The sequence below is a fragment of the Rhea americana genome, unplaced genomic scaffold (assembly GCF_003343005.1).
Source record: "Rhea americana isolate MKP2758 unplaced genomic scaffold, rheAme1 scaffold_422, whole genome shotgun sequence".
Taxonomy (NCBI): Eukaryota; Metazoa; Chordata; class Aves; order Rheiformes; family Rheidae; genus Rhea; species Rhea americana.
Window position 1 is genome coordinate 45,214 of NW_028186560.1, and position 18,402 is coordinate 63,615.

At 42.5% G+C, this 18,402-nt stretch overlaps 1 protein-coding gene across 1 annotated transcript; it reads left to right on the forward strand.

Moving 5' to 3' along the window:
* Positions 1–237: 237 nt before the first annotated feature.
* LOC146590040 (myosin heavy chain, skeletal muscle, adult) lies at positions 238–18,195 on the forward strand. The gene is made up of 38 exons (XM_085315220.1): positions 238–441; positions 530–673; positions 759–915; positions 2,128–2,155; positions 2,260–2,371; positions 2,454–2,546; positions 3,297–3,360; positions 3,507–3,605; positions 3,707–3,810; positions 3,889–4,027; positions 6,634–6,752; positions 6,842–6,991; positions 7,700–7,870; positions 8,510–8,819; positions 8,906–8,988; positions 9,480–9,567; positions 9,656–9,773; positions 9,924–10,047; positions 10,133–10,269; positions 10,366–10,621; positions 11,733–11,975; positions 12,082–12,258; positions 12,346–12,491; positions 12,578–12,668; positions 12,757–13,146; positions 13,395–13,521; positions 13,625–13,743; positions 13,996–14,192; positions 14,571–14,754; positions 14,841–15,006; positions 15,179–15,303; positions 15,533–15,841; positions 15,977–16,180; positions 16,792–16,917; positions 17,011–17,181; positions 17,268–17,372; positions 17,515–17,610; positions 18,034–18,195. Exons 1-38 carry the CDS (start codon positions 238–240, stop codon positions 18,187–18,189), a joined length of 5,832 nt encoding a protein of 1,943 aa, XP_085171346.1. The 3' UTR covers positions 18,190–18,195.
* Positions 18,196–18,402: the final 207 nt, after the last annotated feature.

Genomic DNA, 18,402 nt, shown 5'->3' on the forward strand with positions numbered 1-18,402 from the left:
GCAGTACAGYGCCTAATTGCATTGAATGGCCACAGGTTATTTCAAAAATGATTTTAGCACAGGGGACCCTCAACCCAACAAACCCCAAATAAACATTTTTCACATTTTCCCCAAAGGATAAAGCATACTAATGAAAAAGTATGTAGGAATTTCCAAAAAAGCTTTGAACAATATTAATATAGTATCGTTCTTTTCCCATATTGTCTTCTTCTAGAAAGCCCCTAATAAATTGCAGCCATGTCTTCAGACTCTGAGATGGCTGTTTTTGGGGAGGCAGCTCCTTACCTCCGAAAGTCTGAAAAGGAGAGAATTGAGGCCCAGAAYAGACCTTTTGATGCCAAATCATCAGTCTTTGTGGTACATGCCAAGGAATCTTTTGTGAAAGGGACAATCCAGAGCAAAGAAGGAGGAAAGGTCACTGTCAAGACTGAAGCAGGAGAGGTGGGTGAAAAACAAGGCTTAAGGACAAAACCTATTTCCCATTCTTGGTTCTCAGCTAACATACAAGGATCTCTCGTTTCCTTGGCAGACTCTGACTGTGAAGGAAGATCAGRTCTTCTCCATGAACCCTCCCAAATATGATAAAATTGAGGACATGGCCATGATGACCCACCTCCATGAACCTGCTGTGCTGTATAACCTCAAAGAGCGTTATGCAGCCTGGATGATCTACGTAAGTACCAGCAGCAGTCTTCCTGCAAGCAGCTGGGAAGAACTGCTGCAAGTGGAAGCCAAYGTTCTGTCTCYTTYCCTCACAGACCTACTCGGGTCTCTTCTGTGTCACTGTCAACCCCTACAAGTGGCTGCCAGTGTACAACCCGGAGGTGGTGTTGGCCTACCGAGGCAAAAAGCGCCAGGAGGCCCCTCCCCACATCTTCTCCATCTCTGACAACGCCTATCAGTTCATGTTAACTGGTGAGTGACTTCACCTGTCTCCATGGGATTGTATCATGAAATTTTCTGAATGGACATCCTGTGCTAGGAATACAGTGTGACTTTTTCAAAGCTTTCATCAATCTGATATGTATGTATTTTGAGCTTTATGATATTTACACCATTGTTTTTGCTATTTTAAATGAAATGTATCTCTATACTTTTTTTTTTTAATCAGGCTGAAAGCATACAGTTTTAACCAGCACAAGAGAAATTGATATATAGATAGAAATATATAGATAAATTGAATCAGAAGAACACATTCCACTCCCTGCGCCATATATGAATTTTTTGTTTGTTTTTGGAACTGATTAAAAGTAGTCCAAATCAGCTCTGGCATTCTCAGTATGTCATTTGCTCTTTATACTTGAGCCACCATAAAGTGTTTTTTTCCCTTTGGCTTCAAAGGTTGTTGTCCCAGTTTCCCAACAATCTTGGAAGCTGAAATACTGGAGTTTTTTGAGATGTTTTTGAGGATTTGGGATAAACCTCTGGGCTTCTCATTTTTTGACCCTTCTRTGTTAATTTGCTCCTGAGAAAGTGTTTTTTTCATATGTCTATACAGTAGAATTTGGTGAAAGAAAGTAAAAATTAGATATTTACAAGCCAAAGGCCTTTTTATAGTTTGGGAGAATCAGGTGACTGTAACTCACTTATTTACTCTGTTGAAAACCTAATCGTCCTTGAAGTGATGCTGTGGAACATTTCCATTTTACTTTGAAAGAGTTTCTACTGTGATATGGAATGACTATTAAAACACTGATATTTGAATCTCTACCCTGACTTAACTTTGTTCTTCTCTTTGATCCTTGGAGGCAAGAGAGGAGAGGATGACTAAATGTATCATTTGTGTTTTGTTTCTTTTTCATTCTTTCTTAGATCTTTATGTCCAAAAAACTTCAGTTGCCTAGGAAAGTTACAATGATGCTAAAGAGAAATAATCAAAAGACAGATGGAAAAAAAAATTAAAACCCCTCACCTCAGTCTTTACTCTTCTGTACTCAGCAGAACAAAGGGATGAAAACGGGAATTACTTCTTATATTTGAATTAAGTTAAAAACAATCAACATTTTTCTAAAAATAGAAATAAATGTCAATTCTTTTGATTCACCTAAAGTTATCTGACTACTTTTCACTCTTTCTGTGTTGTTTACTGAATATTAAATAAGCCCTTTATTTGTGTCTCTTTCAYAGATCGTGAGAATCAGTCAATCCTCATCACGTACGTACATATACATTGCCTGCTTGGGTTCTTCATGGGTTGCTCTGTGCCAGGGGAGCTGCTGCCTGACCATACGCTCTCTGCTTCTCTCTCTGGCTTCACAGYGGAGAATCCGGTGCMGGGAAGACTGTGAACACAAAGCGTGTCATCCAGTACTTTGCAACAATTGCAGCTAGTGGAGATAAGAAGAAGGAGGAGCAGGCGGGCAAAATGCAGGTGAGGTAGGAGGGACAGACTAAACACTTGGCCTGTAATTGCCACATGGGTTAAACGCTTAACAATGCTGACYATGTTGCAGGGAACGCTTGAGGATCAAATCATCAGCGCCAACCCCCTGCTGGAGGCCTTTGGAAATGCCAAGACCGTGAGGAATGACAACTCCTCACGCTTTGTGAGTTGCTCAGCCAAAGGGTTCCTGAACAATAATAAACAGAAGCATGTGACAATCATAATTTCCTGTAGTTCAAGCTTAGGGTTTACAAGATCTTCAGATTTTGAAAACAATAATTCTATGAAAAATTTGATCTATATTATATTAGCAYGCAAATTCTTTCTCCAATAATGCATTTCAATATGAAACTGTATTTTTTAGCGATTAATATATGMTTATGTCCATTTATAAAAGAAATAATGGAATAAGGAAAGAAAGGGAGGGAGGGAGGGAGGAAGAAAAAGTAGGAAAGAAAAAGCTACCTGAACATTAAATCAGTCTTTGCTTGGTATGATATTTAATTAAGCAGAAGTAAAATTGCTTATTAGATACCAGGAGAGATTTAAGCATCTGAACTGGTTAAATGGATATTCTCACATCATTCAGATGAATACTTTCTGTATGCAGGATATAGTTAGAAGAGTATGGAATGAGATATAAATGGCCTAATGAAATCCACCCATTCCTTTCCATTTGTGCATTCAACATAAAGGAAATACACAGCTGTGGCTCTCCTGGCTATCTTCATGGTTAAAAATGTGTTTAAACCCCATTAAAATTAAGACTTTATCTTAATGGTGGAAATTTATCTGACTCTTAAGAAAATATCTCTAATATAAAATCTTCTGCCCAGTAGAGTAAATAGCAAAACCTACCATTTCAGATACACTTTTTATGAAGGAAATTTTAAGAYTTTTTTTTCCTTTAAAGGGCAAATTCATCAGAATTCACTTTGGTGCCACAGGAAAACTGGCTTCTGCTGACATTGAAACATGTAAGACACTTTTCTGAACTTTTCACAATCCGTCCATCCAATATCTTTTCACTCAGACATCTGTTCTGCCTTCCCTGCTTTTCTTTGTGCCTTCTCCCTACCTTCTCTTTTTCCAATTCATGTTTCTAATTATATTTTTCCCCTAGACCTGCTGGAGAAGTCCAGAGTCACTTTCCAGCTCAAGGCAGAAAGAAGCTACCACATATTTTATCAGATCATGTCCAACAAGAAGCCGGAGCTAATTGGTAGGGAACTAACTTTTTTRGAAGAAGATCACCGAGCACCAGCTCAAACTATTACCTGATTGACTAAATTAAGCCTGCATGATTCCTCTTCTTGCTTTCAGATATGCTCCTAATTACGACCAACCCATATGACTATCACTTTGTGAGTCAAGGTGAGATCACTGTTCCCAGCATCAATGACCAGGAAGAACTGATGGCTACAGATGTAAGTAACATTCATATGTATATTGTATCTATTGTCATGTCTCCAGACAAAGCTTTTATTTTACTATTTCTATTGCAGAGTGCCATTGACATCCTGGGCTTCACTCCTGATGAAAAGACCGCCATTTACAAGCTGACGGGTGCTGTCATGCACTACGGGAACTTGAAGTTCAAGCAGAAACAACGAGAGGAGCAGGCAGAGCCAGATGGCACTGAAGGTATTAGTAAAGTCTGCTGTTCATCTCTTAGTAATAATATAGTCTTTGGAGATGAAGGGTGAGAAGACTTGAAATGTGTAAAGAGAGTTTAGGTGGAGCCAGCACAAAACCGCCACCCAAAATATCCCTTTTTTTCAAAGAGTACCTAATCCTTATTTGAAGTATAAATTGAACACGTGCCCATAAATCTATCCTGGGCATTTATCCAAAGCTTTGAATAATACAACTTACTTGCTGTGATCATATGAATCCTGAGACCCACTGAGAAGAGGAAGATTTTTCATAAATATTTTTCCAGTTGCTTTTTAAAGGAAACTGAGGAAACTAAATCAGTGTCACAACTTCTCTTTCATATTCCATATATTAGGGATTTTGCCCAGGAAAAAAGGAACATCTCTTCATCTTATTTCTTTAGGTAGGAGATTCAACCCATAAATATCACCTCATAGTAGAATTCTCTGACCATCAGTCTATAGGAAGCTGACATACACTAGTCTAATGAAGAAATCTGCTTCTCAGTTGACTATTTAATCACCTGAATGTTACATAAAAAGTGAGCAGTGATGCATGATGTTTTAAAATGACTCACCTGGCCTACTTCTTTCAAAGAATTCTCTTAGATGGTTAACTTTAGGACTTGATTTGGGGTTTTGATCCAGAATAAATGAATATTGGAGATGGTGGAGTTCAGGGTCCTGCAGGAAAGAAGTAAGGCAACAAGCAGGATTGCAACCCTGGACTTCAGGAGAGCGGACTTTGGGCTCTTCAGAGACCGAATTGGAGGAATTTCATGGGTTAAGGCCCTAGAAGGAAGGGGGGGTCTAGGAGAGCTGGCTAGTATTCAAACATAATTTCCTCCAAGCTCAAGAGCRGTGCATCCCTATGAGTAAGAAGTTCAGCAAAGGGGCAGGAGACCTGCATGTGTGAGCAAGGAGCTCCTGGCCAAGTTCAGACAGAATAAGAAAGTATACAGAACGTGRGAGAGGGGACAGACTACTTGGGAGAATTACAGGAATGCAGTCAGAGTATGTAGAGATGCGGTGAGGAAGGCTAAGGCCCAGTTGGGATTGAGTCTTGCAAGGGATGTTAAGGACAATAGGAAGGGCTTCTCCAACTACATCAGCAGCAAGAGGAGGACTAGGGAAAATGTRGGYCYGCTACTGAATGGGGCAGGGGCCCTGGTGACAAGGGATACAGAGAAGGCAGAATTACTGAATGCCTTCTTTGCTTCAGTCTTCACTGCTAAGGGCAGCCCTCAAGAATCCTGTAGCCTGGACGTGAGGGAGAAAGTCTGGAGAAGGGAAGACTTTGCTTTGGTTGAGGAGGATAGGATTAGAGATCTTCTGGGCAGGCTAGACATCCACAGATCCATGGGCCCGGATGGGATGTACCCATGGTACTGAGGGAGCTGGCGGATGTTGTTGCCATCGTCTTTGAAAGGTTGTGGAGAACTGGAGAGGTGCCTGAGGACTGGAAGAAAGCCAGTGTCACTCCAGTCTTCAAGAAGGGCAAGAAGRAGGACCCAGGCAACTCTAGGACACAACTACTGTGTCCAGTTCTGGGCTCCCCAGGACAAGAGAGACATGGAGCTACTGGAGAGAGTCCWGCATAGGGCTACAAGGATGGTCAGAGGGCTGAAGCACCTGCCTTATGAGGAACGGCTRCAAGAGCTGGGCCTGTTTAGCCTGGAGAAGAGAAGACTGAGGGGGGATCTTATCAATGTGTATAAGTACCTGAAGGGAGGGTGTCAAGGGGACAGGGACAAACTCTTTTCAGTTGTCCCGTGTGACAGGACAAGAGGCAATGGGCAGAAACTGAACCACAGGAAGTTCGGCCTGAACATGACAGGGAATTTCTTCACTGTGAGAGTGACAGAGCACTGGAAGAGCTTGCCCAGGTTGGTTGTGGAGTCTCCTTCTCTGGAGATATTCAAAGCCCGCCTGGATGCAACCCGGTCTAACATGCTCTAGGTGACCCTGCTTGAGCAGGGGAGTTGGACTAGATGATCTCCAGAGGTCCCTTCCAACCTTACTGATTCTATGATTCTATGAATATGCTTATGATTTGTTTTGAGTATAACAATAACTCTCAACAGAGTGGCAAATTTCAGAGACATGTCTCTACTGAGCACTCACTATCAACCACGCTGTGGCAGTTCTAAATTCAGAAAGCCCTGCCTTTCAATGATATGCCTGCTCCCAAAGCAATGTACAGGGAGCCCAAGTACTTAAATATATGTTTTGGAATATACTCAGGCAATCTTCCTGCTATCATTTTAGTGTTTTGGTGCCTGGATACCAATTAGCTCCAGAATGAAGTGATGAACTTCAGCTTTCATGAGGAATTTTTAATAAATAATTTATTTACAGATACTTTGGTGAAGTTTTTAAAAAGACAAAAATATCATTTAGGTGTCCTACTGTGAAAAATTTTCAAAACAAAGATCAGTTTTATTTTCATTGCTGCCATACTTCCTCCAAGATTAGGTAAGCAGAATTTCATCATTAGGCATTCAATGTTGAAATTATTTTGGAAAGAGCTGCTCACTGAATATACTCCATGTATTCTTATCCTTGATTTTTTTATCTCATTGTCCCTGTATTTAGTTGCTGACAAGGCTGCCTACCTGATGGGTCTGAACTCAGCTGACCTGCTCAAGGCCCTGTGCTACCCACGAGTGAAAGTTGGGAATGAATATGTGACCAAAGGTCAAACTGTGCAGCAGGTAAGAAAACCCTTGTGTGATTGGGAACCTAYGGCTTGTATTCCTTACTGTCTTATTACTCCTTTTTTTTTCTCCTTTCTTTTTTTTAGGTGAACAATGCTGTAGGTGCCCTGGCAAAAGCCGTCTATGAGAAGATGTTCTTGTGGATGGTTGTTCGTATCAACCAACAGCTGGATACCAAACAACCCAGACAGTACTTCATTGGTGTCCTGGACATTGCTGGCTTTGAGATCTTTGATGTAAGGAATATGTGTTTCAGAGTAGCTCTTGGAAAGGGAAATTAAAATATCAGAGGACTACCAAATGATATTTTTCTGAAGATAGAACAATTAATCATTTGCAATTTTCTGGAAAAAGAAATCCTTAATTTTCTTCTATAGCACRGAGCAAAACCCTCGGAGGCCTCATTAGCACAAAGATAAAGTTATGTTTTTCTGTGTAAAAGTATCTATTACAGTTTTGCATGCTGTAATATTTGAACTTAATGATATTTATATTAAAAAATAATTACAATCAGCTGGTATAAGAGCTCTTGTATTTWAACTGGGACTTGGGCACCCAATGAAAAATACATAACAGTTTGAAGATATGGAAATTGTTTAATGGAACAAGAAATAAGTGAATAAATGCTTGATCAGGGAGGACAAGTAGGTCAAATGAAAATGAAGGTCAGGGCACCAAGTCATCATGTTAGCTGAACAAAGAAACATCAAAGTATCYGATGAACTTTAGGAAATTCACTGGGAATATCTTCTCTGGGAAAATTTTCTTCTTCTTTCAGGCAGGCACTTCATTGGGGAGCTGCATATAGGCCCTGCTATGATGCAGTCCTGATAATACTATTGTTTTAAAGTAGGAAGTTCTATAGAAGATTAATAATGATCAAGAAAACTCATGATGCAACTGTGCATGTTGACAATGGATGTCTCTCTTTCTGCATTGGGAAGTTTAACAGCCTGGAGCAGCTCTGCATCAACTTCACGAACGAGAAACTRCAACAGTTCTTCAACCACCACATGTTCGTGCTAGAGCAGGAGGAGTACAAGAAGGAAGGAATCGAATGGACATTCATTGACTTTGGGATGGACCTGGCTGCCTGTATTGAGCTCATTGAGAAGGTAAATTTCTAATTCAAAATGTCCTATATTTCCAGGAACTCATTGCTGTTTATTACAGTCCACACATTACATGTATTATAAGTCCACTAATAACTATGGAAAAGATTCCTCAAAAAATATATCTGTATGAAAGATATTTGAGCCTGTTTTACTGAAGAACATTTTTCTCAGAAACATTCATGAGTTCCCAATATAAAACAAACATATTTTCTTAAGATGGTTCATATTAAAATAACTATAGGCCAATATAGTCTGTGCCTGTCCTTTGAATGCAAGATAGTGAAAGAGACTTTGTGTAGTGCAGTAGAATTTAGGGATCTGATTAAAAGTACTAAATTGTAGTAAATATACAATGACCACCTTTGTGAAAGACATATTAAAATACAATCACAGTTTTTGTCCCTGATTTTTTAATGTAACTTTTAGCTTAAAAAAAAAAGTCTGAATCACAGCACCAAAGTTACAGTCAAAGAATCTTATCTCCTTACAACTCACTTTTTTAGAARGAAATGTTCTTCAGAACAAAGCTGCAGCTTTGTTTCTCAGCTTCCTATCTTTTACTATATTCCYGTTCTGATCAAGTGGTCAATGTATTATCTTAGAGGCACCATTTCTCTTCTGTACTGTAATATATTCCAGCCTATGGGCATCTTCTCCATCCTGGAAGAGGAGTGCATGTTCCCCAAGGCAACTGACACCTCTTTCAAGAACAAGCTCTATGACCAGCATCTGGGCAAATCCAACAACTTCCAGAAGCCCAAGCCTGCCAAAGGCAAGGCTGAGGCCCACTTCTCTCTGGTGCACTATGCTGGCACAGTGGACTACAACATCACTGGYTGGCTTGAGAAGAACAAGGACCCCCTGAATGAAACTGTCATTGGGCTGTACCAGAAATCATCTGTGAAGACACTTGCCTTACTCTTTGCCACCTATGGAGGAGCAGAAGCAGGCTAGTTTTCTAAAATTCATACGTTCCCAAATTCATAATATAAAAAATGAACCAAAAAAGATAACACTATTTTTTTCTTTTTACAGAGGCTAGTGGTGGTGGTGGTGGTGGTAAGAAGGGTGGTAAGAAGAAGGGTTCTTCTTTCCAGACAGTCTCAGCTCTCTTCCGGGTACAGTATGAATTTCAGTATCTCTAAAGTGCCATGAACATGATTGAGAATCTGAGCTATCTGAACTCTCATTATTCTCCTGACTTTGGTTTTATTGTGAATCAGTAAGAAGGATGAAATGAGCAGAGGATATCRTATCAACCATTCTTTACCTAATCCCCTGAATTTCTTTCAAAAGAACACTTGTTCCATGTGACTTTTTTTTTCAGAAGCTGGGACATAATGTAAATAATTATGTAAGTAATTTAGTTTATGCTAAAATGTTGGTACGGTAGCATTTCACTTCCATATGAAGCTATAGAATTTTCAACTTTAATAAGAATACATAAAAAAACACAAAGAATCTTCGGTTAAATATAATTTTTGATTTGTTTGCTACTTTCTCCTAAAATTCTATCTGTGTATACTCATTTTATTAGTATCCTGACATCTAGAGGCTGAGTGTGCAGAAATAAAATTTGTAATCTGAACTGCTACACATGATTCCACAGGAGAACTTAAACAAGCTGATGACCAACCTACGGAGCACTCACCCCCATTTTGTCCGTTGCATCATCCCAAATGAAACAAAAACACCTGGTAAGAAGMTCATGCAGAAAGAGATGMAATACAGCTGTTGGCCTCTGCCCTGGAACCCATGGGTTTCATTTGTGTTCTCAAATGTTAGGTGCCATGGAGCATGAACTAGTGCTGCACCAACTGCGTTGTAATGGYGTGCTGGAAGGGATCAGAATCTGCAGGAAAGGATTCCCCAGYAGAGTCCTCTATGCTGATTTTAAACAGAGGTAAGAGGTCTCCACATTTTGGCATCATTATAACCAATGTTAAGTACCTTCTAGGTTCAGTCAGGCTGGGCTCTATGGCAAAGAATAGACAGTAGCCACCATGCACTGGTTAGGAAGAACAACCTTATCTTCCTCCTTCTCTTTTCACAGGTACAAGGTGCTTAATGCAAGTGCTATCCCAGAGGGACAGTTCATTGACAGCAAGAAGGCTTCTGAGAAGCTCCTTGGCTCCATTGATGTGGACCACACCCAGTACAAATTTGGTCACACCAAAGTACAAACACTCCTTGACTCATGTAGTGTGTGTCTGTGCTTTGCACCACCTGACAGTGATATGCTGCAATGCTCCCTTTCTCTAGGTGTTCTTCAAAGCGGGGCTGCTGGGACTCCTGGAGGAGATGAGAGATGAMAAGCTGGCACAGCTCATCACTCGTACACAGGCCAGATGCAGGGGCTTTCTGATGAGAGTGGAGTAYCAGAGAATGGTGGARAGGAGGTAGACATTTCAGATACAAATAATCACTGGAAKTTGGAGAAAATGTCTACACCATTCAAACCCAAAATATTTAATGTTTATCTTAATTGCATTCAGGGAATCCATCTTCTGCATTCAGTACAATGTTCGTGCATTCATGAATGTCAAGCACTGGCCGTGGATGAAGCTGTTCTTCAAGATCAAACCCTTACTGAAAAGTGCAGAATCTGAGAAGGAAATGGCCACCATGAAGGAAGAATTTGAGAAGACGAAGGAAGAGCTTGCAAAGTCTGAGGCAAAGAGGAAGGAGCTGGAGGAGAAAATGGTAAAGCTGATGCAGGAGAAAAATGACTTGCAGCTCCAAGTGCAAGCTGTGAGTATCATCAGTTTATTTTTTTATAAAGGAAAATGAGTGAATAAGATCTAACTTTTCTTAGAAGTCTCAAACTGCACCCTAATCTGCYTTACAAAATATTCTAAGCTGAATTAAAGGTGACTAAAGGTAAAATTCAGSCCCCCTGCTTTGGGCCCTCAGTGTCACCATTGCAAAGTGGGTTCCAGCTTGAGAACGACTTTTAAGTCTTACTCTTAGTGCCTACATGTACATGCGTCTATGTGAGCTTATAGTATAAGGTACCATTACAGTCATTGCAAAGTAAATACAGTTTATGAACTGTGGGCAGTGATTCAGCTGACCATCCTATCTTAATTCAGTTGCCTACATAAAAAGCCTGCTGCCATTTCTTATGATGCAGAGTATCTCACTTGTTCTCCTGCAGCTACTAATCCAGGAGAGCACAGAGGCCCAATATGTCCCATGAAACAGGTGCTGGCCCTGTGTGTATGTCTCCAATGCCATTTGGCATTTCAAAAGTATCAGCAACATTTACGCAATGCCMTTGAGCTCTAAGTGTCTGTTCAGGGTTAGGTGAATTTTGGAAATGACTGTATTGACTAGGTATCCACTGACTAATGGAAGTTCAGATATCCAAATCTCACACAGGCATGCTCATTTACAGATGTGAAACTCAGTTGCATTCTCAGTATCTACAAAGAAAGCCACGTGTAACACATTAGAAAATCCCCCATTAAATTTCAAATATATTTTCTCAATGATGGATGACCAAAGCAAGATAATTCACCTTACAGAAAACACCAAATAATTTTGAAAATGGCACATGATTAAAATACAGTCATTTTCAAATGAACAGTATCAACTACATTCAAAAAAAAATAATAAAATTTAGATAAACAAAGTGAAAAATAATGGCACTAAATCCAGTATCTGATGATGCAAAAAGTTCAAAAAATAAAACTGAATGAAAACTCCTAGTGAATTTGTAATGAGGTTGTGCAATAATCATTTCCCGAAAATAAATYCCAAGGGTCTTACTGTTGCACATTTATTCTTTCAGCATAAAATATCATTTTATATTCACCGCTAAATCTGTAATTTTTCAAGCAAAACTACATATATCCAACAGGAAGCTGATGCATTAGCTGATGCAGAGGAAAGATGTGACCAGCTGATCAAAACCAAAATCCAACTYGAAGCCAAAGTTAAGGAGGTGACCGAAAGGGCYGAGGAYGAGGAGGAAATCAATGCTGAGCTGACAGCCAAGAAGAGGAAACTGGAGGACGAATGCTCAGAGCTGAAGAAAGATATTGATGACCTGGAGTTAACACTGGCCAAAGTTGAGAAGGAAAAACATGCCACCGAAAACAAGGTATAGCAGTGAACGCATCACTCTCGCTCCAGAAATCAGTGCTGTGCTGGTACAGCACGTTTGTAGCTACTTCCTTTACTTACCCCCTGCTCCCTTTTTCTCACAGGTCAAAAACCTCACTGAGGAGATGGCGGCCCTGGACGAGAACATTGCCAAGCTGACAAAAGAGAAGAAAGCCCTCCAAGAGGCCCACCAGCAGACTCTGGATGACCTGCAGGCAGAAGAGGACAAAGTCAATACGCTGACCAAAGCCAAAACCAAGCTGGAGCAGCAAGTGGACGATGTAAGCCCAAATACACACTCAGCAAGAACAGGACAGTTGTTTAGGTAGACCTGGCTGGCAGAGCACTCATGATCTTGTTCTGTTTAGCTCGAAGGGTCCCTGGAGCAAGAGAAGAAACTGCGCATGGACCTTGAGAGAGCCAAGAGGAAACTCGAGGGAGACCTGAAGCTGGCYCATGATACCATAATGGATTTGGAAAATGATAAGCAGCAGCTGGATGAGAAACTGAAGAAGTAAGTGTGGCYGTGGGKCACCTTTGYGTTGTGCAAATGTGCCTGTGTTTTTCTTCAGGCTCTAACACGGTTTGCTTTGTGCAAAGGAAAGACTTTGAAATCAGCCAGATCCAGAGCAAAATTGAGGATGAGCAAGCCCTGGGCATGCAATTACAGAAGAAGATCAAGGAGCTGCAGGCAAGTCTTTGTTCCTTGCCTTCTCTCACACCGTCAGAGGTCAGGCAGGGGCAGGGCATGGGTGTGAATGGTGCCTGATGTTCCGCAGGCCCGAATTGAGGAACTGGAGGAGGAAATTGAGGCCGAGCGGACCTCTCGGGCCAAAGCAGAGAAGCATCGGGCTGACCTCTCCAGGGAGCTGGAGGAGATCAGTGAGCGCCTGGAAGAAGCAGGGGGAGCTACAGCAGCTCAGATTGAGGTGAACAAGAAGCGTGAGGCAGAATTTCAGAAGATGCGTCGGGACCTGGAGGAGGCCACTCTGCAGCATGAAGCCACAGCTGCTGCCCTGCGGAAGAAGCATGCGGACAGCACAGCTGAGCTTGGGGAGCAAATAGACAACCTTCAGCGCGTCAAGCAGAARCTGGAGAAGGAGAAGAGTGAGCTGAAGATGGAGATTGATGACTTGACCAGTAACATGGAGTCTGTCTCCAAAGCCAAGGTACAAAAATACTAATTCAAATTAATTTGAAAAGAAAATGTTTTATCATATCTTTTTAAAATATAATCAGGTTACAGTATACAACTGTGTCCCTAAATCTAGTTCATCGAACTCTATTTCTAAGCATGTAAGCCCAACAAGCAGGATGTAGTGTGTACCTTATAGCCACAGTTCTTCTTATGAGAATCCTGCTGATAAGGAAAAGTCCCCGTATTAGTACTCTTTCATTTTTCTTATTATACATGTAGGGAAATTTAGAKAAGATGTGCCGTACTCTGGAAGACCAGCTGAGTGAGATTAAGACAAAGGAAGAGGAGCATCAGCGTATGATCAATGACCTCAAYGCTCAAAGAGCTCGTTTACAGACAGAAGCTGGTAAGAGAGCATCTCTGATGAGGAATGGGGATAGCATCCAAAAAAAAATTAATTCTGGTCCTAAATGACAATTAACACATTTCWTTTCTATATACTTTCCCAGGTGAATATTCACGGCAGGTGGAGGAGAAAGACACTCTGATTTCTCAACTGTCTAGAGGAAAGCAGGCATTTACCCAACAGATTGAGGAACTGAAGAGACATCTAGAGGAAGAAATAAAGGTGATGACTTTCCTACAGCTTGCAACTGAAAGGATACTCAATTTCACACAGTCTATTTAGCACAAACCATACTGAGAGTCAATTATCATTGTTGCAGGGAGAGTATGTAGTGAATTGTGCCCTCCAGCCTTAAATTAGTCATTCACTGTACTTGAACCTTCCCAGTGGTGACATTCCATTGTTAAATGCATACACTRCCAGAGATTTCCTAGGATGTACCTACTCCTTGTTCCAATTCACCTGTCCTCCCAGGCCAAGAACGCCCTGGCCCATGCCTTGCAATCTGCTCGCCATGACTGTGACTTGCTCCGGGAGCAATATGAAGAGGAGCAGGAAGCCAAGGGTGAGCTGCAGCGTGCCTTGTCCAAGGCCAACAGTGAAGTGGCCCAGTGGAGAACCAAATATGAGACAGACGCCATTCAGCGCACGGAGGAGCTGGAGGAGGCCAAGTACATGGGGACTGTGGGGAAGGCTGCAAACAGCTAACAAGGGGAATCTACTGAACTACTGTCAGGAAAAAAAATAAGGCAGTGCTTTGGGAGAAGGAAATTAAATCTTATGATGCATTTATTTTGGATATATCAAAAAATGGAATTACATTTAGACAGAGAAAGGAGACACCAGCCATATTTGGTATACCCATGCATGTTAGAGCATGGACATTGGCCATGGGAATACAAGGAATGCCTGGGAGAGGCCTTGCACACCTAAGGCATAGCAATCATTGAGTGAAAAGAGATAARCCTGCTGTTCTGACAAGTCCATTGGCTGCACAAAACCACCTTCTATTTGCTCCCTAACTGGGAGCTTTGCTTACTACTTCACAGGAAAAAGCTGGCACAGCGYCTGCAGGAAGCAGAGGAACATGTTGAAGCCGTGAATGCGAAATGTGCCTCCCTGGAAAAGACAAAGCAGCGGCTGCAGAATGAAGTRGAGGACCTGATGATAGATGTGGAGAGGTCAAATGCTGCTTGCGCAGCTCTGGACAAGAAGCAGAAGAATTTTGACAAGGTAACCCAGGCTCCAGACTCATGGTCTGGGGACAGAGCATCTCCTCATGACTGCCACACTCATACTGCGGCCCTGTTGCTCTTCAGATCCTGGCAGAGTGGAAGCAGAAGTATGAGGAAACGCAGGCTGAGCTGGAAGCCTCCCAGAAGGAGTCTCGCTCTCTCAGCACGGAGCTGTTTAAGATGAAGAATGCCTACGAGGAGTCCTTGGACCACCTGGAAACCCTGAAGCGGGAGAACAAGAACTTGCAGCGTAAGTCCCGGGTGCTCTGCTCCTGCCAGGGCTTTCTCACAAGCTCCTCTATCCCCATCACTCCACATGGGTCTGTACCTGCAGTGCTGTGAGGRTSCCTGTCACCTTCCTGTGGTAGGACATTTCCCCCATGCCCCGTGCCTGASCCTGCCATTTGTCTCTGTCCCTGCAGAGGAGATTGGTGACCTCACGGAGCAGATTGCAGAGGGAGGAAAGGCCATTCATGAGCTGGAGAAAGTGAAGAAGCAGATTGAGCAGGAGAAATCTGAAATCCAGGCTGCTCTGGAGGAAGCTGAGGTAAGTGGCCAAAATCACTGATTTCCAGTCCTAGAGTCCTGAGAAACAGTGTGAAAAATAATAGCTTGAAGCTATAAGGCATATGGTACTGCTCTTTCGCTGTTGAATTTGAAGCTGCAGCCTCTGTTTCCACATCATACAGAAAGAAAGAGTCACAGTTTATTGCACAAGAGAGAATAACATTAAGGAATACACTTTTATTAATGCAGTGCTTTTTGTTCTTTTTCAGGCCTCCCTGGAACATGAGGAGGGAAAGATCCTGCGCCTCCAACTGGAGCTCAACCAGGTCAAGTCTGAGATTGACAGGAAGATAGCAGAAAAAGATGAGGAAATTGAGCAACTGAAGAGAAACCATCTCCGAGTTGTGGAGTCCATGCAGAGCACACTGGATGCAGAGATCAGGAGCAGAAATGAAGCCCTGAGGCTGAAGAAGAAGATGGAGGGAGACCTGAATGAAATGGAGATCCAGCTGAGCCATGCCAACCGTGTGGCAGCAGAGGCGCAGAAGAACCTGAGAAACACACAGGGAGTGCTCAAGGTCTGTTAAGACAAATACGTGTGTCTGCAGGCATCTAGGTTGGGTAATATACTTGCATTATAACTACACGTATAATAGTGATTGTTACTGTCCAGCACTGATGCAAGACATTCATTTCTGCTGCCTCTTTTRCAGGATACCCAGATACACTTGGACGATGCTCTCAGGACRCAGGAGGAYCTGAAGGARCAGGTGGCCATGGTGGAGCGCAGAGCAAACCTGTTGCAGGCTGAAATTGAGGAGCTACGGGCAGCCCTGGAGCAGACAGAGCGGTCGAGAAAAGTGGCTGAGCAGGAATTGATGGATGCAAGCGAGAGAGTTCAACTTCTCCATACGCAGGTCAGATTCCTATGTGAGAATACCTTGAACAGGCACTGGTGGAGGTCATTACCGTGTAAATAACATACAAGGAGAGACTGTGGTTCTTCCGAAGTTTGTTGTCAAAGGCTATTCTTTGGGGTTAAATAGACTTCCTCCATGGATTAAAAAATAATAGTAATACTACCTTAATTTTGCTTCACATTTTCTCATGATCATGATGTGAAGGTTTAAATATCTTGATTTTAATGATGACTACCTCATTATGACTGCTTTCAAAATGTTTCCTGTGAGCTATAGGATTTTTCCTTTCCAGATTCTTCATCTATGTAAATTCTTTAGACTATCCTTTATGGTAAGAACTTTAACCTGAATTGAAATTGCTACCTCAGACCAGGAATCAGATTATAGCTCAATGAATATGATTTTATTAAGAGGAGAGAGAACTGCATTTTAAAATGTTTACAGCTCTCTGTTGACTACCTTTTTATAACATAACTAGGTGATTCACGTGAAGCATACTGATATTAGATATATTGATAATAACCATAATTTTTAACAGTGGATTTCTTAATGTAAATGTTGTACCTTGGAGCCAAATGAGGGGAAAAAATGATATTTTTGTTCAACAGAATACTAGTTTGATCAACACCAAGAAGAAGCTGGAGACGGACATTTCCCAAATCCAGAGTGAAATGGAGGAGACAGTCCAGGAAGCCCGCAATGCTGAAGAGAAGGCCAAGAAGGCCATCACAGATGTGAGCTGGGGGTTCCTTTCCTTGCTGGTGGTGAGCGGATTCTGCCCCAGTATGTCTCCCATCCCAAAATGGGGCTGTTCTTTTGCTCTCCAGGCGGCCATGATGGCAGAAGAGTTGAAGAAGGAGCAGGACACCAGTGCCCACCTGGAGAGGATGAAGAAGAACTTGGACCAGACAGTGAAGGACCTGCAGCACCGTCTGGATGAGGCTGAGCAGCTGGCACTGAAAGGAGGCAAGAAGCAAATCCAGAAGCTGGAGGCCAGGGTGYGTAGRGCTGCTGTTTGTGCATCAGGGAGCACGTCCCATGAGGCACCACCAGGGGAGCTCCAAGGCTGGGCTTCTCATTGCAGGTGAGAGAGCTGGAAGGGGAGGTTGATGCTGAGCAGAAGCGCAGCGCTGAAGCCGTGAAGGGTGTGCGCAAATACGAGAGGAGAGTGAAGGAGCTGACCTACCAGGTAAGGCCTCAGGAGGCCTCTTTGTGCTGACACCCCCTGCTCCCAGGAAGCCAAAACATTTTAATGTGATTCCCACGCGGAAATGTTAATTGTGGTGTGGGGAAAGCAATGTCCTCTCTTTCCTGCTTTCCAACTGCTCTAGTCTGAGGAAGACCGGAAGAATATTCTCAGGCTCCAGGACCTGGTGGACAAGCTGCAAATGAARGTGAAATCGTACAAGAGACAAGCTGAGGAGGCTGTAAGTACTGCTCAAGCTGAGGCAAGAGTCACTTTCGGTAGGTTCATCACAGGTGCTGAGGAGATGAGTGTGAGAAACCTGGAAACTGCCACTGGTCAGCAGAGGAGGGCTTCAGGGTCTTTGTTATCCTCATACCATGTTCCATAGGCATAAAACCAGTGAGAAAATAACTACAGGAATGTCAAGACCAAGTGAAAAAAATTACCCCTGCCAACGTGACACATTGCTGTATTGGGGTTCTWAGTAAGGGAGGACAAGGAGGTTTGTGTGAGGTCTCTTGCTAAGTGGTGGTAAGTGGGGAATGGAGAGTGTAAGCTGTGCCCTTTCTCTTAGGAACAAGTGCAGCTCCTTCAGTCTCAGTGGCAGGAGGACGGGAAACCCCTGCCCTGGACTCTTTGCCACCACCTGCCTCTCCCCCTACAGGAGGAGCTGTCCAATGTCAACCTCTCCAAATTCCGCAAGATCCAGCAYGAGCTGGAGGAAGCTGAGGAGCGGGCTGACATTGCAGAGTCACAGGTCAACAAGCTCCGAGCCAAGAGCCGGGAGTTTCACAGCAAGAAGATAGAAGAGGAAGAATGAGGATGTCAGGGGGCAATGAAGTGACATGGGTCGTTCACAAAATGTGAAACCCTCTGTCACTTTCTTTTGTAATTAGTCTTTGTAACCACCTCAATGTCTAGATAATAAAGACTGTGAATTACTCTGCATACACAGATTTGCAATGGTTAGATTACTCTGTGTGCACAGAATGCACACAGTGGCTTTTTTTGCTATGCTTCAATTCCACAGTTA